This window comes from Gopherus flavomarginatus, chromosome 10 (assembly GCF_025201925.1).
Source record: "Gopherus flavomarginatus isolate rGopFla2 chromosome 10, rGopFla2.mat.asm, whole genome shotgun sequence".
Classification (NCBI taxonomy): Eukaryota; Metazoa; Chordata; order Testudines; family Testudinidae; genus Gopherus; species Gopherus flavomarginatus.
Genome location: NC_066626.1, coordinates 11,774,832 through 11,801,544, shown reverse-complemented (window position 1 = coordinate 11,801,544; position 26,713 = coordinate 11,774,832). Strand labels below are relative to the sequence as shown.

The following is a 26,713-nucleotide window of genomic DNA, read 5'->3' as shown; positions in this document are numbered from 1 at the left end:
GGTCCCCGGGCGGAGCCGCTGCTGCTCCCAGCGCAGGGTGCGGGGAGACTCAATGACTGCCCGGCCGGGGGCCCCAGCCCCGACCCGGAGCCTGCAGGAGACGGAGGGGTGGGGCAGCCGGAGGGTTCCCGGCTGGGAGACGCGCGGCCGAGGGGGGGTCCCCCAAAGAGGTCCCTGCTCCGCCCCTGTCGCTGGAAAGAGACCCTGAGTTGGTTCTCACACTCCCAGGTACCAGCTGCATCTCCGGCCTCGGGCAGCCCAGTGTCCAGCCCTGGGGCTGGAGGTGTGCACGGTGGACGGACGGACGGACAGACACACACACACACACACACACACACACACTCTCTCTCTCTCTCTCTCTCTCTCTCTCTCTGCTTTGGAGAGGGGGAGGGGAGAGAGAGAATAGTTTTCTGGTTAAAAGCTCGTTGTTCTTTCTCAGCAGTGTTGTTGCCTTTTGGCGACACGTTTTCCCAGTGAATCCATAGGCGGGACAAGCTGGGCTCAGACCTGGACCCCATGTGGCAGCCTCAGCACTTGTGAAAATCAGGCCAGGTACTGAGGGAACTGGGTACGGATTAAAGAGCCGAAATGTAGATGCTTCTTCATAAACCTTAACTCAGGCGTTTCCCCAGGACAGCAGAGTCTGGAACAGCTGTCTGCAGGGGAAGAATCTGAGCTAAATGGAGGATTGAAATGGACATAAGCCCCTTCTGAAACCTCCAACTTCCCTTCTCACCCTGTCAGGCCGCAGAACCATGTCCACGTTTCGCTGGAGATCATCCCATCCTGCCAGGTGCCTGGGAAGGGAAATGGCTGCAGCAGAGCCGGTGACCTTCAAGGAGGTGGCTGTGTATTTCACAGTGGAGGAATGGGCCCTGCTGGACCCAGGTCCGAGAGCTCTGTACTGGGATGTCATGCAGGAGAATTATGAGACCATGACCTCGCTGGGTAAGGATTCCTGTCCCCTGGGGTATGAGAAGCATCTGGGTCAGATTCTGTGCAGGGATCTTCACTGGTCCCCCAGAATTCAGGGGGATCAGGCCATGTAATTTGCAGCTCCTGTGTCTAAGATACTGTTCCTGGGTCAGGGAATGGTCTGGACGTCAGTGGCCATAAGCCGATTATGGTGGGGAGAAATGGAAACTTACATGGAGGTGAGAGATGGGGACAGATTCAGAAAGACAAGTGGTAGGTGGAGGGGAATGGGAGTTAGGGGGAGGGGCAATAGGGAGCACAGAGAATCCCTGTTGGGGGGGAGGGGCACACAGAATCACTGGAGGGGAGAGATGTTATATAGGGAGTAGGGAGCGGGGGGATGGGGAGAGGGGAAAATGGGGGCACGTAGAGCCTTTGCCATGAAGGAGAATGAGATGCCCTGCTATGGGAGAGGGAGGGAATGGGGCACACATCACACTCCCTGGAAGGAGGCAACGAGGGGCTGCAGTGAATCCCAGAAATAAAGGGAGATGGGAGGGTGGCATGTGGGGAGCATGTGGAGGAGGAATGGAGGGATGCCAGGAGCCCCCGGTGTGTGCAGCAAGCTTGGGCTGCACAAGCAGTGCAGTGCGGAAGAAGTGTGGGGGCTGTTCTCTGCACAGACACAAGAGAGGAAGGCTGCTCTCCTGTTTTAGGAACTGGCCGGGGACTCAGGAGACAGAGTAGATCCCTGGTTGTGCCACAAACTCCTTGTCAGTCACTTAGGCTGGTTTCAGAGGGACCAGAGGGAGGTGACTTGCACACCTCTCCCCTTATGCTGCTTTGAAAGTCCCAGCCGTGGTCTCTCTGGGCCTCGGTTTCCCCTCTGTGAAATGGAGATGAGACTCTGCCCTTTGCCTGGCTCGCCTATTGACAGCGAAAGCCCTTTGGGGCAGGGACTGTCTCTCACTGTGTGAATATTGGGGGCTTGCTGTCAGAGGAAGGGTGACCCAATGGTTGGGGCACTGACCTGAGACTCTAGTTCAGTGCCCTGCTGTGCCCCTGACATCTTGCCTGACCTTATGCTAGTAACCTGGGGCTAGATTCAGAGAGGAACATTGAGCATTGCCAGGACTCCCAAATCCGGCATTATGTGCCTGCGCTCCCTGTTTCAAGGAGAGATGGCACGTCTGGATGAGATTCACAACTCCCGGCAGCCTAGGTGGCACCTCCCCCAACCTAGCCAGCTAGCGATGCCCATCAGAGGGGGGTTTGCACAGCCCTGCCCCTCTCTGAAAGAAACGCCTAAATCCAGTCTACAGGGAGGCATCTTGCTCTGCCTTGGAGTCTCAGCTGCAAGCGTGGGCTGCGGGCGATCACCGGCTCTAGCCCCCTCTGTCCCAGAGATCTCTGGTGTCTCCTAGTGCTCAGACCCTGTGCTAATGGTAGGGGACAGACAGGTAAGTGCCACTGACAGCACAAAGGGGCCCTTATTCCGGTTGGGGATTCCAGCTCCTGCTGTAATTAATACTCCCTTTCCCTCCTGCAGCAGCAGCAGTGGCAGAGGGTTACAAGAATTCCTTGTGCTGAACTCCCTGACTCTGCTGGGATTCCTCATCGTCAGTGCTCCACTGTTCTCCCTCCCTCTTTAGCAGACACCCCAGGACTAGAGGGGGCTGTAAGGAGGGGCCCTGCAGTGCCAGACGGTCGACAGCAGCAGTGGGGAACTGATTGACATGTCTGGCTTATTCTTTTGTTCCTTGTCCCATGGCCTGTGTGGAGTTTGCATTCAATCAGTGCTGCCATTGTTTGAGGTTCATGACTTTCCAGCAGTGACGCATGATGGGAACTGAACAGATTTACAGGGCATTGTGTCTGCGTGTGAGACGCGCTGTGAGCAAGAGGTTACTCCCGGTCTCTGGGGCTCTGGTGCACAGAGCAGCTCGAGTGGATATACAGGGCAGTTCTGTCATTTGACAACCATGCCCAGTCCAGGGTGTAGCCAGCTGCACTGTGGGAGCAGAGAAGGAAATGAGCTCGACAGATTGAGAGGACATTTTGTGCTGCTGTGTTTGAGGAATTATCTGTGCGGTTCTTACTGTCCGCAGCGCCATGAGCCTGGTTCATCACCATGTCAGACAGTGTCTCTGTGCGCTGCTATGGGGAGCTTTGGGGAATCAGTGGCCCTGGAAAGGGCCAAAGGGTGGTGGTGGAAGCCATCTGAATATGAGCATCCAGTGTGATGCTGTAGCTAAGAGAGTTAATGTGATCCTGGGGAAGCTAAACAGAGGACTATGAAGTAGCAGTAATGAGGGGCACTTCATTAGTTGATCATATGGCATTAATTAGACCATTAGTGGGAACTGTGTCCAGTCCTGGTGTTCACACTGCAGAAAGGATGTTGACAAATTAGCACGGGTTCAGAAAAGAGCTGCAAGAATGATTAGAGGCCTAGATAACCTGCTTTATAGTTTCATAGTTTATAAGGCCTAATCGGATCATTGTGATCATAGAATCATAGAAGATCAGGGTTGGAAGGGACCTTAGGAAGACATCTAGGCCAACCCCCTGCTCAAAGCAGGACCAATTCCCAACTAAATCATCCCAGCCAGGGCTTTGTCAAGCCTGACCTTAAAAACCTCTAGGAAGGAGATTCCACCACCTCCCTAGGGAACCCATTCCAGTGCTTCACCACCCTCCTAGTGAAATAGTGCTTCCTAATATCCAACCTAAACCTTCTCCACTGCAACTTGAGACCGTTGCTCCTTCTTCTGTCATCTGGTACCATTGAGAACAGTCTAGATCCATCCTCTTTGGACCCTCCTTTCAGGTAGTTGAAAGCACCTATCAAATCCCGCCTCATTCTTCTTTTTTGCAGATTAAATAATCCCAGTTCCCTCAGCCTTTCCTCATATGTCCTGTGCTCCAGCCCCCTAATCATTTTTGTTGTCCTCCGCTGGACTCTTTCCAATTTTTCACATCCCTCTTGTAGTGTGGGACCCAAAACTGGACACACTACCCCAGATGAGACCTCACCAATGTCAAATAGAGGGGAATGATCACATCCCTCAATCTGCTGGCAATGCCCCTACTTATACAGCCCAAAATGCTGTTACCTTCTTGGCAACAAGGGCACACTGTTGACTCATATCCAGTTTCTCGTCCACCGTAACCCCCAGGTCCCTCTCTGCAGGACTGCTTCCTAGCCATTCGGTCCCTCTTCTGTAACAGTGAATGGGATTCTTCTTTCCTATATGCAGGACTCTGCACTTGTCCTTGTTGAACCTCATCAGGTTTCTTTTGGCCCAATCCTCCAATTTGTCTAAGTCCCTCTGTATCCTAGCCCTACCCTCCAGCATATCTACCACTCCTCCAAGTTTAGTGTCATCTGCAAACTTGCTGAGGGTGCAGTCCACACCATCCTCCAGAGCATTAATGAAGATATTGAACAAAACCAGTCCCAGAACCGACCCATGGGGCACTCTGCTTGAAACTGGCTGCCAGCTAGACATGGAGCCATTGATCACTACCCGTTGAGCCCGACGATCTAGCCAGCTTTCTATCCATCTTACAGTCCATTCATCCAGCCCATACTTCTTTAACTTGCCAGCAAGAATACTGTGGGAGACCATATCAAAAGCTTTGCTAAAGTCAAGGAATAACATATCCATTGCTTTCCCCTCATCCACAGACCCAGTTATCTGCTCATAGAAGGCAATTAGGTTAGTCAGGCATGACTTGCCCTTGGTGAATCCATGCTGACTGTTCCTGATCACTTTCCTCTCCTCTAAGTGCCTCAGAATTGATTCCTTGGGGACCTGCTCCATGATATTTCCAGGGACTGAGGTGAGGCTGACTGGCCTATAGTTCCCCGGATCCTCCTTCTTCCCTCTTTTAAAGATGAGTACTACATAGGGGGAGGAATCGCTCAGTGGTTTGAGCATTGGCCTGCTAAACCCAGGGTTGCAGGTTTAATCCTTGAGGGGGCCATTTAAAGATCTGGGGAAAAAAATCTGTCTGGGGAATTGGTCCTGCTTTGAGCAGGGGGTTGGACTAGATACCTCCTGAGGTCCCTTCCAACCCTGATATTCTATGATTAGCCTTTTTCCAGTCATCCGGGACCTCCCCCAATCGCCATGAGTTTTCAAAGATAATGGCCAACTGCTCTGCAATCACATCCACCAAGTCTTTTAGCACCCTCGGGCACAGCGCATCCGGCCCCATGACTTGTGCTCATCCGGCTTTTCTAAATAGTCCTGAACCACTTCTTTCTCCACAGAGGGCTGGTCACCTCCTCCCCATGCTGTGCTGCCCAGTGCAGCAGTCTGGGAGCTGACCTTGTTTGTGAAGACAGAGGCAAAAAAAGCATTGAGTACATTAGCTTTTTCCACATCCTCTGTCACTAGGTTGCCTCCCTCATTCAGTAAGGGGCCTGCACTTTCCTTGAGTTTCTTCTTGTTACTCTTAACATCTCTTGCTAGCTGCAACTCCAAGTGTGATTTGCCCTTCCTGATTTCACTCCTGCATGCCTGAGCAATGTTGTTATACTCCTCCCTGGTCATTTGTCCAATCTTCCGCTTCTTGTAAGCTTCTTTTTTGTGTTTATGATCAGCAAGGATTTCACTATTAAGCCAAGCTGGTCGCCAGCCATATTTACTATTCTTTCTGCACATCGGGATGGTTTTTTCCTGCAACCTCAATAAGGATTCTATAAAATACAGCCAGCTCTCCTGGACTCTTTTTCCCCTCATGTTAGTCTCAGGGATCCTGCCCATCAGTTCCCTGAGGGAGTCAAAGTCTGCTTCTCTGAAGTCCAGGGTCCGTCTTCTGCTGCTCTCCTTTCTTCCTTGTGTCAGGATCCTGAACTTGATCATCTCATGGTCACTGCCTCCCAGGTTCCCATCCACTTTTGCTTCCTCTTGTCTGACCTCCTCTGTTACAAAGGTTAATAGGAGTACCCTGAATTCCTGTTTAAACAGGGTGATTCTTTTGGAATAAAACTCCGTTCTTGATATAAAAATTTCCAGTGATGGTGAAACCACCAGAGCCCTGGGTAAGTTTTGTCCAATGGTAGGTTAGCCTCATTGTGAAAACTTTACAACTTATTTAAAATTTAAATATCTCTCGCTTCGACTTCCAGCCATTGGCTCTTGCTGTATTTGTGTCTGCTGTATTAAAGAGCCATCTATTGTTTTATTTCTGTTCTCTGTGTAGGGACTTTTAGATTGTTATCAAGTCACCTCTTAATCTTTTCTTTGATAGGCTGGATGGGTTGAGCTCCTTTATAGGACCTGTTTTCCAATCCTTTTATGATTCTTGTGACTCTGAGGCCTGTCTAATTTTTCAGCATCCTTCTTTCATTGTGAGCACAACTGTCAAATACAGAGGTAATATCACCTCTCTAGACCTCCCCCAGATATGCCTCCAAGGATGTCTGTAGCCACTTTGCTCACAGCAATGCACTGCATCCCAGGATAGAGTTCCCATCCTACCCGTATGGCCTACGTTCCTCATTCTCATGGTAGAACTGCACATTGAACAACACCGAAAGCCTTGCCCCCAGCATAGGAAGTGATCCCAATTGCTCTGTGTCAGGGACCTGCCTTTTTCGTTATTGACCACAACCCCAATCTGTGTGTCACTGGAATGGGGTTCCCACTCACCACGAGGGCGCCTCCTTGTGTCTAGGTCAGGGAATGCAGCTTTCCTGGTATCAGCTGCCGCTTTGCTTGCTTATTGCTTGCTTCACTCTCAACTAATCTTGGGCCTCCCTCTCTCAGGTGATGCCAGGTCACCTGTTTGGCCTCTCACAGCCTGATTATCTCTAGGAGGGCTGGGTTGGGGTGCACACCATGGGACAGTCATTTGTAAATATTATCACTAATTACTTTGTTTTCTTCCAGGTCACTGATAAAAATGTTAAGTGGAGTAGGGCCAACAACTGATCCTTATGAGAGACTCACCTGAACCCCCCCACCACCACCTTTGTTTGCAATTACATTTTTAGACCTTTTCATACGTGCCACATTCATTTTGTATCATTCTAGTTTTGTTAATCAAAATGGCATGAGCTACCAAGTCAAATGTCTGAGGACCAGATTTTAACTATATTGAACTGTCTAACTCCAGTTGGGAGCACAGTAAATGAACACTAATGGTATTACATTAACATACTGTATTTATCAGTCAATCATGTAATCTCATAAAAAAAAAAAGGATACCAGGTTAATTTAATATTTATTGAACCCTTCTCCTTTTTTCTGTATTATCATTCTATCCTTTCCATGTAGTAATGAAACAATACTAGACCATTGTTATCATTCCAGTTCCTCCTAATATACTTTTAAAAGTTCCTTCTTATGCTCCTTTATTCTGCAGACTAGAGAGTTTTCTTTGTGTCACTTTTGGTTCCCTTATCAATTTTGTACAATTCCCAATTTCTAATTTATATCTATTGCTATTGTTAGGTAATAAAGCAAGTCCTCACTCACCTCTCCAGCACCCGAGTTCGTGCGGAGTTGGTATGGGGCACACAATTCTGTCAGAGACCAGACACCAATGCGTTGATCAACGGGCTCACACTATCCTTAGCTCTAAAAAGCTTTAGATTAAGTGTGGCCCCTTTATTAGGGGTGAGCATCAATATTTATACACAGAAGTAAACAAAGTGATTAACAAAAGATAATGGTCATGCATAATTAATCAAGATTTTACAGGAAAAGCAAGTTAACAAGTAAATGCATAGAGATAAAGGCTAATGGCTACTAGGGAAAGGGGGTGTCATGAGTAGTTTGCAGGTCAGTGCTTTGTTCAAAAGGGTTCAGGAAGGATTATGCAGAGACAGTCAGTCTGGGTGTGTTTTGGCTCCCCAAAGTTCACCAAAAGTTTAGACCCAACATTCCTCCATTTGTAGCTTTGAGATAACTATTAATCAAAAAGCTACACCCTATTTTAAGATCTCAAGGGCCGCTTGGCAATTTTAGCCTGGGCCAATTTGAAGAGAGTAAGGCTTTTAGCTGAAGTGGGAAAAGAATAAACTGACTTACATGAGTTTATGAGGGAGGGGACACACTGAATACAGCAACACAGTATTATAAGGACTACTATGGCCCCAACAACACCCACCAAGAGTTTTTTTTTTTTTAACCCACCCAAATCCGGGCAGCCAATTTCATAAGGCTCCCCCAATTATAAGGTGGCTGGCCAGAGGAGTAGTTTTTAGCCATTTCCCTTAGGTGTTTGGTACGTTGAAAAGTGTTAGAGTAGGTGTCATTTACAAAAACACAGCATTCTTCATAAGCAGAAAATAAACTAAAAAAGCATAAAAAAACATACAGTTGTCAGAATAAAGGGTCCTCTCATTTTTTTCGAGTCAATTTAAGTCTAATGTCTGAGAGAGGTAAGCTGGTCCACTGGTCGAAGGCAGTGTCCTCAGTGGTGACAAGAGCTGCTGGTCCGTCACTGTGGTCCACTACGGCTGGCTTGACGTGGGAGTGGTGGATCCAAGATTTGCATCCTTTCAGGAACACTGCAGTCTGGGTTGTTAAAAGAACCTGGTGGGGTCCAGTAAACCTTGGCTGGAGGGTGTCGTCACGAACGAACTTTTTGGCCCAGACGAAGTCCCCTGGTTGGAACGGGTGGATCTGTTCCTCCAGCGGCACGGTCTGGGAAAACTGCGAGGCTTTCCAAAGGGTACGGAGGCGAACCTGTAGGGAGAGAAACTGACACGCGGTTAAATGATCCCCTCCCAATAGTGAAACATCAGCACGTGGTAGCGCCCCGCCTTTGAAAGGGGGGGTGTTCATAGAGCAGTTCAAAGGGGGATAATCCCAATGCGCGGGTTGGGCGAGTACGAAGGTGAAACAGGACCAAGGGAAGTACCTGAGGCCACTTTAATCCTGTTTCCTGACAGTATTTAGCCAATGTAAACTTAAGTTTCCTATTCATACGCTCAACTTTCCCGCTAGACTGGGGGTGGTAGGGTGTATGAAAGGAGTGTGAAATGCCCAGTCCTTGTTCTAAACGGCCAAGGACATGACCAGTAAAGTGAGGTCCGCGATCTGAGTCGAGCACAAGAGGGATGCCAAAACGGGGTACAATGTCTCTAAGGAGAATCTTTGCCACTGTGGCAGCAGTACAATTAGCAGTATGAAAAGCTTCAACCCAGGAAGTCAGAGGGCAAACCAAAACAAGGAGGTGCTTTTTCCCAAAAGCCTTTGGCATATCTGCAAAGTCAATTTGAAGATGTTGAAATGGAGCAGCAGGCGGAGGTCTTCCACCCTTAATTTTGTTAAGAGGTGGAGCAGGTTCATTACGCTGACATGTGCTGCATGCTTTCACTATTGATAGGCAATAGGGTTGAATGCCTGGAGCATACCAAAAGCGAGCGATGGTGTCCACGAGGGCGTGCGTGCCGTAGTGACCCCCTTTATCATGGTGCCAGCGAACTGCCACGGGGTATGTGGAGCGAGGGAGGCAGGCTCGGCCATCTGGCATAAGCCAGGTCCCTTTGACCAGAGTGGCCCCGAGGCTCTCCCACGATTGTAGTTCAGCAGCGGGTACTGGTACGGGGTGCGGTGGAGTAAAGGAGGAGGCTGCAATAGCCAATGTGGGCATGGCTAAAGGTAAGGTGGCAGCCTTCTTAGCGGAGGCGTCAGCCAGGGCATTTCCACGGGTAACGGGGCTACTATCTTTAGTATGGGCCCGGCAGTGAACTACAGCCAGGACAGAGGGTTTTTGGAGGGCGTCCAAAAGCTTGTGGATGAGGGGGAGGTGCTGAATGGGTTTACCGGCAGCTGTCTGGAAACCTCGAAACTTCCAGAGGTGGATATGACAATGCACAACTCCAAAAGCATATTTGCTATCAGTAAAAATGGTAACGGTCTTACCAGCGGCCAACTGGCAAGCTCGGGCCAGGGCATAGAGTTCAGCGGCTTGGGCTCCCCAGTTGCCTGGCAGTGAGGCGGCCTCTTGAATGTCCCATTTAGAGGTGACAGCATAACCAGTGAAACGCTTGCCATCAACATAGAAGGAGCTTCCGTCCGAGAAGAGGATGCAATCGGGGTTGTCCAGTGGCACGTCAAACAGGTTGTCTCTTATCTGTAAGATGCTGTAAACTACTTCCACACAGTCGTGCTGATCCTGGAGGACTGGCAGGTCAGGAAGCAAGGTAGCTGGATTAAGGGGCCCACACCTTTCAAAAATTAGGTTAGTGTCTTCTAAGAGTTCGGCCTCTAGCTGTTGCTGACGATGGGCCGAAAAGACTTGGGTTGTGCCCCTACGCAGAAGGGCTGACAAGGCATGAGAGGTCCAAACCGTGGTAAAATGACCCAGGGTTAGGCTCTTTGCCTTTGTGATCAGCAGGGCAGCTGCTGCCAGAGTCCGGGTGCAGGATGGGGTTCCCTGAGCGACAGGGTCGATTTGCTGAGAGTAAAAAGCAAGCGGGAAATGGTGGGGCCCGCTCAGCTGGGTAAGGACACCACTAGCAATTCCGCCCCTCTCGTGGACAAAAAGGTGAAAGGGTTTGCTGTAATTGGGGGGGCGGAGAGACATGGAGAAGGCCACACTGTCCTTGAGTAACTGAAAGGCTTGAATAGTGTCCGGGGACCACTGCAAAGGGTCAGGAGCAAGGTTAGCAGTGAGTCGGTGGAGCGGTTTGCTTAACTCCCCGCAGGACGGCAACCAGGGGCGACAGAAGCCAATTAATCCTAAGAAACCTCGAAGTTGTTTCTTGGTGTTCGGTAGAGGGCAGTTTTGAATAGTCTTTATGCGGGCTGGGTCCATCTGTCTTCCCTCTGGGGTTAACAGGAAGCCCAGATATCGGACCTTTTGTGAGACCCACTGAATCTTTTTAGGGTCTACCTTGTGGCCTCTGGTGTGTAGGTATAATAAAAGTGCCTTACCATCGATGCGGAGGGCAGCTTCTTCGCGATTACCTAATAGGATGTCATCTACGTATAGGACCAATGTGGATCCCTGCGGACTGGTGAAACCTTCCAAGTCGTGGCGGAGGCACTGGCTGAAAATCGTGGGGCTGTCTCTGTAGCCTTGAGGAAGTCGTTGCCAGACATAACTTTGTCCCTCCCAGGTGAAACCAAAGAGATACTGAGAGTCTGGGTGCACAGGAATGCTGAAAAAAGCTGATTTTAAGTCAATAACAGTGAACCACTCAGCATCCCAGGGGATTTGGCTGATGATAGTAGCTGGGTCAGGAACTACTGCATGAAGAGGGACCACATACTGATTAACAACTCGTAGATCCTGTACAAAGCGCCAACGAACAGGGTCTCCGTCCTTTTTAGGAGGCTTTTTGACAGGCAGTATAGGGGTGTTACAGGGAGTGCGCTGAGGGTGGACTAGCTTTTGTGCAATGAATCCCTCGATAATGGGGCGGATGCCCTCCCGGGCTTCCAGCGACAGGGGGTATTGAGGGACTGACGGGGGGGTTAAGGAAGGCTTCACCTGAATCCTTACGGGCTCTGCCGAAAGGAGCAGGCCAACATCAGTGTCAGAAATTCCCCAGAGGGTTGAAGGCAAGTCAGTGAGGTCAGGGGAGAGAGAGGGGGGTGTTTCCCAATTACCCTGAGTAGGGGCCGAATCTCCTAACACTGTCATCAATAATCCTACCCCTTCAGGAGTGCAGGTTAAAGTAGCCTCAAGCTTACAGAGTAAATCCCGGCCCATCAAAGGGATCGGACAAGCTGGGGAAAAAAGAAAACGGTGAGGAAAACATTTATCAGCATAAATAACATTCAAAGGCAAAGTGAGTCCCAGAGACTGTGGGTTGCCCTCCACCCCAGTCGCAGTTTTAACCTCAGAGGATAGCCAGGGAGAGGGGGCATGATTTAAAAGAGAGAAAGTAGCCCCAGTATCAATGAGGAAAGAGACAGGCAGTCCCTGGACTGAAAGGGTTAAACGAGGCTCTTTGCTGGGAGGGGAGAAAGTGAGAAAGGAGCCGGCTAAAGACATTAAGGAAATAAGACCATCACATTGTTTGTCTTCGCCCCCGGGGTACCGTCATTGAGGAGGCTGAGTTTGCTGCAGCTGCTGCTGTTTCCCGTAGTTGATCCAGGCCTGGGGAATGGGCTGAGCTGGTGGTGCAGCTGTAAAGGCATCTCTCTAACTATACTTTTATTACTTGCAAGAGATTTGACAGGGACATCCTCTGGGCTATCCTCAGGGGGGGGGCATGCACCCTGCTGTATCTGTTTGGACATTAGCCTAGTAACTACTCCTCCCGAGGTTTGCCCCTCCATTTCCTCCTCATCCTTCTGCAGAAATTCCAATTTGGGATTCTGCAGATTCCCCTCTGCTACATGGAGAGAGTCCCCCTGCGGAGGAATAGGGGCAGGTGCAGAGGGGACCAGCTGACGAGTCAAAACACGCCGTGGTTTACACCCTTTATCGAAATAACCTGGAGGGGGTTCACTCTTGGGAGAGTACCTGACTGCCATAATTTTTAAAGATTTCCACAGCTCTGCTGCTGTGTTCCAACAAAGCCAGTAACATAACTGTCCCGGATGGTCTTTTTCGATCTGGCTCTTTACTCCTCTTAAGGCAGCCTGTTCGAAAGAGCCATACGAAGGCCACCTCATCTCCGGGTCGGCCAATACCGCGGTATACCCAGTCCAATTCCTTACACATAGTGTGTACAACTTCTTCCTAGACATTCCTGTCTGTACTGGGAGTTTCCCTTCGTTCCATAACTTATTTACAATCCCCAACGGACTCTCAAGAGGCACGCTAGTCCCTTGACCCATGGTGTCTGACAGGAGCCCTCCAACTGGCGTTTACCCTGCTGTCCAATACACGACCCCTCAATATTGAATTGGCTGGGAGAAATCTCCTGTGGCGCCTTGCCAATTCATATATGAGTGGTCTGACCACTGGACAGAGGTACCGCACCAGAAGGAATCCCGGACGAGCCCCCAAATTGTTAGGTAATAAAGCAAGTCCTCACTCACCTCTCCAGCACCCGAGTTCGTGCGGAGTTGGTATGGGGCACACAATTCTGTCAGAGACCAGACACCAATGCGTTGATCAACGGGCTCACACTATCCTTAGCTCTAAAAAGCTTTAGATTAAGTGTGGCCCCTTTATTAGGGGTGAGCATCAATATTTATACACAGAAGTAAACAAAGTGATTAACAAAAGATAATGGTCATGCATAATTAATCAAGATTTTACAGGAAAAGCAAGTTAACAAGTAAATGCATAGAGATAAAGGCTAATGGCTACTAGGGAAAGGGGGTGTCATGAGTAGTTTGCAGGTCAGTGCTTTGTTCAAAAGGGTTCAGGAAGGATTATGCAGAGACAGTCAGTCTGGGTGTGTTTTGGCTCCCCAAAGTTCACCAAAAGTTTAGACCCAACACTATCAGTTTCCCCTTTTATCGTTTGTTATATATTTAAAAACAATATATGGCTTCTTTTATTTGTGTGTGTGTATATATGTGTGTGTGTGTCTATATATATATATATATGCTTCTGTTTCCCATTTAGCTGGTGGTTTTTGGTTAATTGGCTTTACTATACAATATGTCCTTCCTTTTTCTTTGCGGAATTGTGGCTTTCTTGGAAATCTAGTGAAATGTTATTGCAGTTCTACACAAGCATTTGCTTTTGTTTCTTTGTAAGTTCATTCTCCCAGCAGTTTTGCCACATAGTTGTTTGTAGCTTTGTGAAACTAGTCTTTCTAAAGTGTGTGTATAGATATAGATATATTCTTGGTTTAGAGTTGGTTCCATTTCCACATACCCAATGCAGAGTGAGCTGCATTGCCATATTGGAGCATTACCTTTGGATTAAATTCTCCTTTGTAACTGAAAGGTGTTGATAAATTGCACTGCAAATAAAATAAATAAAGAATGGAATTCTGCAGTATTACCAAGGGAGGAGTGAACTCTTTCATATGCTTTAACATCTCTCTTTTTCAAAATGTCTGTGTAGTGTGATTTAGGCTATTTGCACATAATAATGCCACAACAGAGGTGTTTAATGAAACTTTGATTGATTACAGCATTTTGTTTCTTTTTCTGTATGTGGTGGGTAAAATCCTTACACTGTAGTAATTTTTACATTGTTGAAGAAATTGGGCAGGTTTAGTCTATAAGAGAGAAGGCTGTAGGGGCACATGATAACCGACCTCAAGTATGTAACAGGCCTTTAAAAAGAGAAGGGTGATGAGTTGTATCACATGTTCACCGAAGGACAGGACAAAAAGGTATGAAGCAGTGGAGATTTCAGTGAGATATCAGAAAAAACTTTCTAATGCCAACAGATATATTGTCACTGGAGAAGATGATGTAGGGAGGTTGTGGATTCACTGGAGGTTTTAAAGAGGAGTTGAGAAAAACCTGTCATTAATGGTGAAGTTTGCTTAATCCTCATTAAGCATGGAGGGAGTGTGGGGGAGCTAGACTAGATGACCTCCCAAGGTCACTGCCAGCCTTACATTTCTGTGATTCTGTTTCCAGTTCCCCTTTCTCTATGGAGATGAAGTCTGCCACAGAGTTCCCCTGTGTTGGATGTAACACCTTTGGAGTTGGACATTTTCATCTTTTTAAAGAAATTCTGAGGGCACTTTATGGTGAGATGCTTAATGAGCTCAATCTGTTTTTCTCAACAAAGAGAAGGTTGAGTTCTGACCAGTCCTACTCAGAAAGGATCTGGAAAAAGGGGTAGACAATGACGTGGCAAAATTTGCAGATGATAGAAAATTACTAAAGATAGTTAAGGCCCAGGCAGATGGCGAAGAGCTGCAAAAGGACCTCTCAAAGCTGGGTTACTGGGCAACAAAATAGCAGATGAAATTTAATGCTGATAAATGCAAAGCAATGCACATTGGAAAACATAATCCCAACTATACATACAAAATTATGGGATCTAAATTAGCTGTTACCACTCAAGAAAGAAATCTCGGAGTCACTGTGGATAGTTCTCTGAAAACATTCACTCAATGTGCAGCAGCAGTCAAAAAAGCAAACAGAATGTTGGGAATAATTAAGAAAGGGATAGATAATAGGACAGAAAATATCATCTTGCCTCTGTATAAATCCATGGTACGCCCACATCTTGAATACTGTGTGCAGATGTGGTCACCCCATCTCAAAAAAGATATATTGGAATTGGAAAAGATTCAGAAAAGGGCAACAAAAATAACTTGGGGTATAGAATGGCTTCCATACAAGGAGAGATTAATAAGACTGGGGCTTTTCAGCTTGGAAAAGATACGGCTAAAGGGAGATATGATTGAGGTCTATAAAATCATGAGTGGTGTAGAGAAAGTAGATAAGGAAGTGTTGTTTACTAGTTATCATAACACAAGAACTAAGGGTCACCAAATGAAATTAATAGGCAGCAAGTTTAAAACAAATAAAAGGCAGCGTTTCTTCACACAACGCACAGTCAACTTATGGAACTCCTTGCCAGAGGATGTTGTGAAGGCCAAAACTATAACAGGGTTAAAAAAAAAGCTAAATAAGTTCATGGAGGACAGGTCCATCAATGGCTATTAGCCTGGATGGGCAGGGATGGTGTCCCTAACCTCTGTCTGCCAGAAGCTGGGAATGAGCGACAGAGGAGGGATCAATTGGTGATTCCCTATTCTGCTGATTCCCTTTGGGCACCTGGCATTGGCCACGGTCGGTAGACAGGATACTGGGCTAGATGGACCTTTGGTCCAACCCAGTACGGCCGTTCTGATGACTTGATCCTTGTACACAAAGGTTAACATGGGAAATAGGACAGGGGTCTTCAGTCTAGCAAATAAAAGGAGAAGAAGCTGCTATAGTGGGAAACTGAAGCCTGATCAGTTCAGGCTAGAGATGAAGTGTAAATACAGAGCAGTGATGAGAATTAACCACTGAAACATCTTACCTAGGGGAAACATCTTACCCAGGGACCAGCTGGATTTTCCGTCGCTTGAGAAATGTACATCAGCCCTGGAGATCTCTTTGTAACAATGTGGTCTAGCTGAGTGGACGAACAGGTTTCAGGGGTCCCCCGAACAGGGCCAGTGTTAGACTTGCTGAGGCCCAGGACAGAAAGCTGAATCCCGAGGCCCTGAGCCTGCCACCTGGGGCTGAAATCAAAGCCTGAGCACGCTGAGGGTGTGGGGCCCTGGGCAATCGCCCTGCTTGCTGCCCCCTAACGCTGGCTCTGGCTTTATATGCAAAAAAAAAAAAAAAAGGTGGTTGTGGCACAGCTGGGCCGGGGAGTTTTTAAAACATGTTTGGGGGGCTCAGAGAGAGAGAGGCTGAGAGCCCCTGATTCAGCTTAATGAGATGATATGGATTTGCATTTATGGACACAAGTCAGATATTAGGAATGGCAATATACAGAAACCTTGTACGACTGGGATAATCATATTCAGTAAATCATAACCTTTCCAATGATACCCTGCAAGAGCCATCTTGCATAAACTATATTTCAGTTAAAAAGCGACAGATTCCTGTGGCACCTTATAGACTGATAGTTGTATTGAAGCATGAGCTTTCATGGGTGAATACCCACTTCGTCAGACACATTTCAGTTATGTCATATTCCTAGCATAAGTATGTTTTCATAAAGCACATGAAATGCCACATCACACACACCACACAAGGAAGTTCTTTGCTCTCCTCGCTGCACTGCGGTGGGGTCTAGTGATCATTTTTCCCGGCCCAGGGTGGATGTTCCTCTCTTGATTTCCTCACAGCTTGAATTAGGCACCAGCGAAAGGCGGCAGTAAAGGACCAAAGCCCCAGTGAGCCAGTTGCTGCCCAGACACATAGTGAAGGACAGTCTCCACTCCAGAGAGATCCCCTCCCGTCTGGCTGGCATTGTGGAGGGACAGGAGCGTGCGTTGGGACGGGGGAGTGGCAGTGATGGGGACGTAGTTGTACCCTCCATAGCTAGAGCAGATAGCAACACAGCACAGATCCCCAGGGAAGTACGTTGGAGCCATTCCCTAGGCAGAGTGGAGGAACTCTTACTCCAGACCAGTGTGTCAAGGGCTTTGTACGATTTAAAGCCCAGTCCCCATAGGGTGGGGTTGGCGAGAGGAAGGAAGTGAAATCAGGAAGGCCAAATCACACTTGGAGTTGCAGCTAGCAAGAGATGTTAAGAGTAACAAGAAGGGTTTCTTCAGGTATGTTAGCAACAAGGAGAAAGTCAAGGAAAGTGCAGGCCCCTTACAGAATGAGGGAGGCAACCTAGTGACAGAGGATGTGGAAAAAGCTAACGTACTCAATGCTTTTTTTGCCTCTGTCTTCGCAAACAAGGTCAGCTCCCAGACTGCTGCACTGGGCAGCACAGCATGGGGAGGAGGTGACCGCCCCTCTGTGGAGAAAGAAGTGGTTCGGGACTATTTAGAAAAGCTGGACGAGCACAAGTCCATGGGGCCGGATGCACTGCATCCGAGGGTGCTAAAGGAGTTGGCAGATGTGACTGCAGAGCCATTGGCCATTATCTTTGAAAACTCATGGCGAATGGCGGAGGTCCCAGATGACTGGAAAAAGGCTAATGTAGTGCCCATCTTTAAAAAAGGGAAGAAGGAGGATCCAGGGAACTACAGGCCAGTCAGCCTCACCTGAGTCCCTGGAAAAATCATGGAGCAGGTCCTCAAGGAATCAGTTCTGAAGTACTTTGAGGAGAGGAAAGTGATCAGGAACAGTCAGCATGGATTCACCAAGGGCAAGTCATGCCTGACCAATCTGATTGTCTTCTATGAGGAGATAACTGGGTCTGTGGAGGAGGGGAAAGCAGAGGACTTTAGCAAAGCTTTTGATATAGTCTCCCCCAGTATTCTTGCCTTCATTAGTGATCTGGAGGATGATGTGGACTGCACTCTCAGCAAGTTTGCAGATGACACTAAACCTGGAGGAGTGGTAGATACGCTGGGGGGTAGGGATAGGATATAGAGGGACCTAGACAAATCAGAGAACTGGGCCAAAAGAAACCTGATGAGGTTCAACAAGGACAAGTGCAGAGTCCTGCACTTAGGACGGAAGAATCCCATTCACTGTTACAGACTAGGGACCAAATGGCTAGGAAGCAGTTCTGCAGAAAAGGACCTGGGGGTTACAGTGGATGAGAAGCTGGATATGAGTCAACAGTGTGCCCTTATTGCCGAGAAGGCTAACGGCATTTTGGGCTGCATTAGTAGGGGCATTGCCAGCAGATTGATGGATGTGATCATTCCCCTCTATTTGACATTGGTGAGGCCTCACCTGGAGTAGTGTGTCCAGTTTTGGGCCCCACACTACAAGAATGATGTGGAAAAACTGGAAAGAGTCCAGCGGAGGGCAACAAAAATGATTAGGGGATTGGAGCACGTGACTTATGAGGAGAGGCTGAGGGAACTGGGATTGTTTAGTCTGCAGAAGAGAAGAATGAAGGGGGATTTGATAGCTGCTTTCAACTACCTGAAAGGGGGTTCCAAAGAAGATGGATCTAGACTGTTCTCAGTGATACCTGATGACAGAACAAGGAGTAATGGTCTCAAGTTGCAGTGGGGGAGATTTAAGTTGGATATTAGGAAAAACTTTTTCACTAAGAGGGTGGTGATGCACTGGAATGGGTTACCTAGGGAGGTGGTGGAATTTCCTTCATTAGAGGTTTTAACGTCAGGCTTGACAAAGCCCTGGCTGGGATGATTTAGCTGGGGTTGGCCCTGCTTTGAGCAGGGGATTGGACTAGATGACCTCCTGAGGTCCCTTCCCTCTCCTTGGTCCGGCAACATCTATTGTCTGGCACAAGTGGAGCATGCTGGCGGTTCCTGCCCTGGAGCTCTGATGTGGCCTCAGGTCTGTGCTGCTGGCCCCTCTGCAGACACCCGGGGTCCCAGCTGCCAGCCCCAGGTCCCCCTTGGTCCCCTCTGCAGTTGCCAGGTTCCTGGCCGCTGGGCTCAGCTCCTGGTCCCGACCCAGGGCTCCGCCGCTGCCCCCAGCTGTGGTCCCAGCCTTACGCCTGTCCATGCCCCTCACTGCCCCAGGCTGGGACCACAGCTGGCGGTGGCTGCGGAGCCCTGGGTCAGTGCCAGGAGGAAAGCCTGATGGCCAGGAACCTGGTGGCTGCAGAGGGGCCGGCCGATGTTGACCTCCTCTGGTCCGGCAAGTTCCCTGGTTCATCATGGTCAGGTCCTGAAGATACCGGACCAGGGAAGTGCGACCAGTAGCAGTGACATGGAATGAACCTGATCAGCGTTTGTTTCCTTGCACCTTACCAGGATTTCCAGTTTCCAAACAAGACCTCATCTCCTGGCTGGAAGGCGGGGAGGAGCTGTGGGTCCCTGATCTCCAGGGCTGTGAGGAAAGGGAGATCCCAAGTGATGCCCACACAAGTGAAGAATCACCCAACTCAGAAACCAATTGCTGTATCCTTTTAGCAGACATTACTCATGCATTTTCATTACGCCTGTCTGACCCTTCAGCTCCTGCTGTCATCTGTACTCAAGGGGTGTGGAGGAAGGATGGGTCCCTTTCTCTCTTCTCTGGAGCAGGATATGGGTGGAGTAGGATTCAGCTCTGAATAGTTCAGTATCCCCAGCAGTTATTTGGGTGTCTTCCCCTCTTTCCTGTTCCCTTTTGAGGTTCCCTGTCCCCCGGCACAGGAACTGACTCCTGTCTGGATTCTCTCTCTGTCCTAGCAAGTGATGGGACGGTGAGTGAGAACGAGGAGAAGAATCCTCAGCAGGAAGATCCTGAGCGAGTGGAACCACAGGGAACGGTATCGGGAAGAGGTGAAGGGGACATTTCCCAGAGTCCCAAGCAGGGAGAAACCCATGAGAGTCAAAGCAGTGCAGAGAGGCAGCAGGGAAACCACTTGGAGGAGACACTGGTTAAATCCACTCAGCAGAAGAGGAGTGAAGAAAGTCAAAGAAACTGTTCAACAGAGAATCCACACTGGAGAGAAAAGCTTCTGGTACAGATCAGAGCTTATTAGACATCAGAGAATCCACACGTGCAAAAGCCCTTACAAGTGTCCAGACTGAGGGAAAAGCTACAGACACAGGTCAACCCATAGTGGGCATCGTACGCTGCACACAGGAGAGAAGCCCTATAAGTGTCCTGACTGCAGGAAAAGCTTTGGTCAGTGCTCACTCCTTACTCAGCATCAGAGACTCCACAGAGGGGAGAAACCCTACAAATGCTGTGAGTGCGGGAAAAGCTTCAGTCGGAACTCAAACCTATCACATCACAGAACTCACACAGGAGAGAAACCCTTTAACTGCGGGAAAAGCTTCAGATACTGGTCAACCCTTTTCAAGCATCAGAGAATCCACACAGGAGAGAAGCCCTATAACTGCCCTGACTGCGGGAAAAGCTTTGCTCAGCACTCAGCCCTTAATAAACATCAGCGACTCCACGAAGGGGGGAGACCCTACAAATGCAATGAGTGTGGGAAAAACATCAGCTGGAAACATCTCCAATCACATCAGAGAATCCACACAGGAGAGAAGCCCTATAAGTGTGCTGAGTGTGGGGAAAGCTTCAGGAACAGTTCAATCCTTATTCTCCATCACAGAACCCACACGAGAGAGAGACCCTATGAATGTAGTGAGTGCAGGAAAAGCTTCCGTCAGAAGAACGCCCTTCTATCACATCAGAGAACCCACACAGGAGAGAGACCATATGAATGTCTTGAGTGCGAAAAAAGCTTTAGGAACAAGGCACACCTTATTAGACGTCAGAGAACCCACACAACAGAGCGACCCTATGAATGTAGTCAGTGCAGGAAAAGCTTCCGTCAGAAGAACGCCCTTCTATCACATCAGAGAACCCACACAACAGAGCAACCCTATGAATGCCTGGAGTGCGGGAAAAGCTTCCATGAGAATTCACAATTTCTATCACATCAGAGAATCCACACAGGAGAGAAACCCTGTATCTGCCCTGACTGTGGGAAGAGCTTCTGTCAGAACTCACACCTTCTATTACATCAGAGAATCCATGCAGGAGAGAGACTTTTTAACAGCTCTGACTGTGGGAAAAGCTTTGCTCAGTGCTCACCTGTTTTTGAACATCAGGGACTCCACATGGGAGAGAAACCCTACAAATGCAGTGAGAGTGGGAAAAGCTTCACTCGGAAGTATTCCCTTCTTTACATCAGAGAACCCACACGGGAGAGAGACCCTCTAACTGCCCTGTCTGCGGGAAAAGTTTCTATGAGAGAGCAGCTCTTATTCAACATCAGAGAATCCACATGGGGGAGAGATGCTATGAATGCAGTGAGTGTGGGAAAAGCTTCACGCGGAAGTATACCCTTCTCTTACATCAGAGAACCCACACGGGAGAGAGACCCTAGAAATGCAATGAATGTGGGAAAAACTTCCATCAAAAAGCACACATGGTATCAAATTAGAGAATCCACACAGGGGAGAAACCCTATAATTGCCCCATCTGTGGGAAAAGCTTGAGCCAGAGCTCACACCTCCTATTACATCAGAGAGTACACGCAGGAGAGAGGCCCTTTAACTGCTGTGACTGCGGAAAACCTTCAGTCACAGGTCAGCCTTTGTTTCTGTCTGGAGAATCCACACAGGGAAGAAACCCTTTTAATGTCCAGAACGGGGGTAAGCAACCTGTGGCACCAGTGCCAAAGGCGGCACGTGAGCTGATTTTCAGTGGCACTCACACTACCCAGGTCCTGCCCCCTGGTCTGGGGGGCTCTGCATTTTAATTTAATTTTAAATGAAGCTTCTTAAACATTTTTAAAACCTTATTTACTTTACATACAACAATAGTTTAGTTATATATTATAGACTTATAGAAAGAGACCTTCTAAAAACGTTAACATGTATGACTGGCACGCAAAACCTTAAATCAGAGTGAATAAATGAAGGCTTTCACAGCACTTCTGAACGGTTGCTGACCCCTGGTCCAGAATGTGAGGAAAGCTTCAGTGTGAGCTCAGCCCTTCCAGCACATCAGAGAATTCACAGTGGAGAAAGACCCAATGAATGTATTGATTGTGTGAAAAGCTTCAGTCAGATCGCATCACAGAACACACATGAGAGACACACCCTGCAAGTACCCTGGTTTCGGGAAATGCCTTATGTCACAGCTCAAACCTCAGAACACATAAGACAATCCACAAGCAACACAAACCCAAGAAGCATCCTGGCTTGCAATGGGACAGGTAAACAACACTTCTGCCAATTCCCACGAATCTCAGTGGGTCAGACCAGATGTGCTGGCGTGGCCATGTAACGAGGACACGGCATAATTATTAAAGCAGAAAATGAAATCGCTTTCCCAGAGCAGAGCTGTTTAGAACTGGGGGAGGTTTCAGTTGAATATTAGGAAACACTGTTTCACTAGGAGGGTGGTGAAGCACTGGAATGGGTTACCTAGGGAGGGGGTGGAATCTCCTTCCTGAGAGGTTTTGAAGGCCCAGCTTGATAAAGCCCTGGCTGGGATGATTTAGAGGGAACATGGTGTGTGCTAAACCTCCCCTCCATCAGATATAGGAACCTCTCTCCATCTGTGACTGACAAAGCAGGAAAGGTGGATGCTCCTCTGCCGTGGGGCTTGCTCCAGTTGGTGGATTCAGAAGCCACCTAAGTCTGCACAAAACGGTGGGGAAAAATCGCCTAAGAACATTACCGGACTAAGTCTAGGATTTGAATCAGACAATGTTGTGACTAAAACTGAGGTGGTGCTGATTTCACCTGCCACGTGTGCACTCACAACAGCCAGAGTTTCTGTTCCCACTTGTCCGTGTGGTGCTCAGCTGATCTTACTGCCTGAACGAGCTGCCCGTCAAAGCTTTGGTTTGTGGGAATCCATCGCTTGGGGGCTAATTTTCTTTGGTTGCCTTGTTTCAGCTCTATTCCTAACTTTAAGAGCTACTCAGGGCCGCCCAGAGGATTCCGGGGCCCTGGGGCCGTCGGCAGCAGGCAGTTCCGGTGCACCCTCCGCAGCCATGCCTGCGGGAGGTCCGCAGGACCCGTGAGACCGGCAAGCGGCAGGGGGCCCCCCGCACGGCGAAATGTCTGGAGCCAGCCCTGTTCGGCGGCAGGGGACCCTTCCATTCTGGAACCCGCCGCCGAAGTGCCCCGAAGACCTGTGGCGGGGGCCACCTGCCGGCGAATTACCGCCGAAGCGGGACCCGCCGCCAAAGTGCAGCCCGCTCTTCGGTGGTAATTCGGTGGCAGGGTGCCCCCGCCGCGGGTCTTTGGGGCACTTCGGCATCGGGTCCCGGAACGGAAGGGCCCCCTACCGCCGAAGACCGGGTTGCACTTCGGCGGCAGGTCCCGCTTTGGTGGTAATTCGCTGGCGGGGGGTCCTTCCGCCCCGGAGCGGAAGGACCCCCCCGCTGGTGAAGACCGGGAGCAGAAGAAGCTCTGGGGCCCAGCCCCGCAAGAGTTTTCCGGGCCCCCCAGAGCGAGTGAAGGACCTCGCTCCAGGGGCCCCGAAAAACTCTCATGGGGGCCCCTGCGGAGCCCAGGGCCTGGGGCAAATTGCCCCTTTCCCCCCCCCCCGCCAGGTGGCCCTGGAGCTACTGAGAACTGGGAACTCTGCCAGTAACTGTATTGTACAATCACCCACGGAGCTGCCTTTGCATTACCTGCTTCCTTACGCTTGTCTCCTTTGGGACATCACACCATGTGTGAGAGCAAGAACAGCCATCTTCTAACTTCACAGTCTCACTTCAATCTTTGTGTACATGAATACGTCTACGTTAATTTTAACACTGTTGTGTGTTTCTAACTACAGAGTTGTTTAATGGATTCCTGCTTTACACTCCAGACTAGCCTCGTGGGAGCTTCATTAATTCCTGTTTTACCTTTGCCTATTTTCAATTTTAAAAAAGCAGGGTACATGGTGGTAGTTCTCTTTCTATATTTGAATAATACAGTGTTCGCCCATGGATGTGTGGTATTATCTTTAATACAAAACTAATGATGTAATAATGGCTGTTTTAGCTTTCATGTAGTTGACTCTCCTTTAAATTCTCTGACCTCAGCCAACCTAGCTAGTTTCATCCAAATTCCTTTTTAGTTTAAAGGTTTAAATATCAGGTTAATTATAGTTGTTGTAATCTAGTTACTTCACTGAGTTTATTCTTATTTACCTGATACTATTTCTTTATAAAGTTCAGCTGCAGGGCCGTCCCTGGGGGGTGCAGGGCCCGGGTCAGAAGTCATGTCACTTCTGGGACTGACCATGCCGGGTAGGGGCGTCTGGAGCAGGCGGTACCTCCCCAAACAGCCAGGCACGGCCCTGCCCACAGTCGGGACCCTGAGGAGCAGCTTCAGCAGCGCCGCTGGGCTCCAGGCCGGGGACGGGGGCCATGGTGCCCGCCTTCCAGAGGCTGCAACGGTGCCACTGCATGCTCCTCCTCCCCGCCCCCCCAGTGCTCTCTCCAGCCTCTATCTTGGGTGGAAGGAAAGGAGCTGGGTCAAGTCTCTTCCAGCCAGTGGTTCTCCTGTCGCCCTTGTGGCACTGGCCCACAGGGCCCCCAAAGCACGGGGCCCAGTGTGGTCGCCCTGATTCACCGTCCCCTAGGGACGGCTCTGTTCCACTGTTGAACTATTTCGCTACTAGTTCATCTTAATTAGGATATATAACCTGCTGGTGCTCTTAGTGAATACCAGTGTGGATAATGCACACAGTTCTTTGGATGTTAAACCTAGTTTTATACCACTAGTCCATTAACTAAAGCTAACCAACCTTGTTTGAATTTACTATTTCAGGATGTCATGTTTAGCACAGAGGTTAAGTTTAGCTATATTGTATCCTTTGATTTATTTACAGTTTTAATCTATTGTATCTCATTTGTGTAAAATTTGTTTATTTAATTGTTTGTTGGTTTCTTCCTAATTGATTAAGTAATATATTATTTAAATAAATATTTCTCTATTTCAAATTCAAGTTCAATTGTTTATTTTGGGACTTCCCTTAGTGCAGAGGAAAAAGAATCCTTGGGAAATGTTTCTGTGGATACATCCTAGATGCACTAATAACCATAATCAATAATGTCATGTTTTCATTTCCTTTACCTAAGCCACTCAGACAAGAAGCAATTAGCAATTCCATCTAATTATTCTTTCTCCTAGTTATCAGTTTTAATAGTTGTTTCACTCTGTTGGTGATTTTACTTTGAATATTACCTGGTTTTACCCCATGCTCCTGTCATTCTGGGAATCCGTCTGCATCCCTGGCTTATGAATCATTGTCCTGTGCACTGGACAGGAGAAAGGAGCTGCTTAACTCTATTCTGAGCCGTTGCAGTGAAATAGGCATTTGGCAGACCACAGGGAAGGAGGAAGAGCATCCTAAGAAGGCTGCAGTTTGTGGAGCAGTATCTGCCTCTTGTTGTAGGTGTTTGCTGCATGTGATGGGATCTCCAGGTATAACCCAGAACTGGGGTACCGCTGTGCTCCCCTAACTCTCTAGCCTGGACTGTCTCTCACACAGCTTTGCTAGTGACAAATAGCAAACCCCTCCAGGCACTGTTATCACTCAGCAACTCAGCACAACAGGTGGAGCCCCACACCCAACTAGATTACATGGATACTCCCAGAACTACTCACAAATCACACAGAGTAAGCCAATTACCCTCCCCCCCCATCCTTCAGCTGCCCAGCTTTGCACCTCAGAGCCATACTGGATGGCCTTGGTCAGAAGCCTGAGCAGTGTAAGTTCATAAGCCAGTCTGCCCCCCCGTCCCTCCGATGTGCAGAGGGCACGCACTGGACTTTGTAACCTGAACGGTGATTTCCCAAACACTTCAAGCGAAACACACTGCGTTAGGTAAAATATAAACCTGGTTATTTACTGCAGGAAGAGTTTTTAAGTGATTGTAAGTGGGAGGTGCAAAAGGTTTGAGATAATTACCAAAGAAAATAAAAGATAAGCAGCAGCTAATCGAAATCTTAAACCGTATTATGTTAGGCAGTATTTAGAACAAGCAGTTTTCTCACCCCACTGGATGTTAGTTTATAATAAGGCTCCATGTTTGTCATGGAGGTCATGGATTCAGTGATTTTCTGTGACCTCCATGACTTTTGCAGCAGCCTGGCTCCGGCGCACCTCAGGCAGTCCTTGCACCAGTCATACTGGTTGCTGCTGGGGCATCATGGGCCACCGTGCCCCTGCACCATCCCCCAGGAGCAGCAGAGTTTGGGCGTGGGAGGAGACAGGGTTGGAGCACAAGACGGGTGAGATGGGCTCTAGGTGGCGCTTACCTGGGGGCTCCCCGGAAGCGGCGACGTCCCCCTCGCTCAGCTGCTAGGCAGAGGTGTGGCCAGTTAGCTTTGCACGCTGCCTCCGCCCAGAGCATTGGCTTTGCAGCTCCCATTGGCCAGGAGCCACAGCCAATGGGAGCTGCAGAGGTGGGGCCTGCAGGCAGAGGCAACTTGCAGATCTGCGTAGCCATTCCTCTGCCTACCAGTGGAGCCAAGGGGAAGTTACCGCTTCTGGAGAGCCCCAAGGTAAGCGCCACCCAGAGCCCATCTCACCCGCCGCAAGCCCCAATCCCCTCCCACACCCAAACTCTGATGCTACCTGCGGGGGAGGCATGGTTCCCAGGCTGTGCGTCTTTGCCCCCCCCCCCAGCACCAGTGGGCAGAGCCGGCTCTAGGTTTTTTGCCGCCCTAAGCAAAAAAAATTTTGGATGCCCCCTCCACCAGTGCCCTCCCCCACCCACACCGCCTGCCTCCCCAGCCCTGGTCTCTCTCTTCCCCCCCCCCGGCACCCCTACCACCCCAGCACTGGGCTCCCCCACACAACCGTGACCTCCTCATTCACCACAGCAATCCCCGTTTACACCTCCAGTGGAGATCAAACCATTTCTCCTATTTTTATTTCACTTT

The 26,713-nt window shown here is 49.0% G+C and overlaps 2 protein-coding genes across 4 annotated transcripts; both read left to right on the top strand.

Annotated features, from left to right (window-relative positions):
• Positions 1–90: 90 nt before the first annotated feature.
• LOC127030173 (zinc finger protein 707-like) lies at positions 91–20,537 on the top strand. Of its 3 annotated transcripts, none has more exons than XR_007768317.1 (3): positions 91–263; positions 745–948; positions 6,819–6,901. XR_007768317.1 is itself a non-coding variant. In XM_050916239.1 (3 exons), coding segments are annotated over exons 1-3 (342 nt in total). In that variant the 5' UTR covers positions 428–755; the 3' UTR covers positions 20,014–20,537. The 3 variants fall into 3 exon arrangements, 2 of the variants coding, with proteins under 2 accessions (XP_050772196.1, XP_050772195.1); XM_050916239.1 differs by lacking the exons at positions 91–263; positions 6,819–6,901 and adding exons at positions 19,121–19,267; positions 20,012–20,537 and having other exon boundaries at positions 428–948; XM_050916238.1 differs by lacking the exons at positions 91–263; positions 6,819–6,901 and adding an exon at positions 19,121–20,537 and having other exon boundaries at positions 428–948.
• Positions 20,041–21,198, top strand: LOC127030099 (zinc finger protein 84-like). The gene is made up of 3 exons (XM_050916052.1): positions 20,041–20,045; positions 20,095–20,982; positions 21,054–21,198. Exons 1-3 carry the CDS (start codon positions 20,041–20,043, stop codon positions 21,196–21,198), a joined length of 1,038 nt encoding a protein of 345 aa, XP_050772009.1.
• Positions 21,199–26,713: the final 5,515 nt, after the last annotated feature.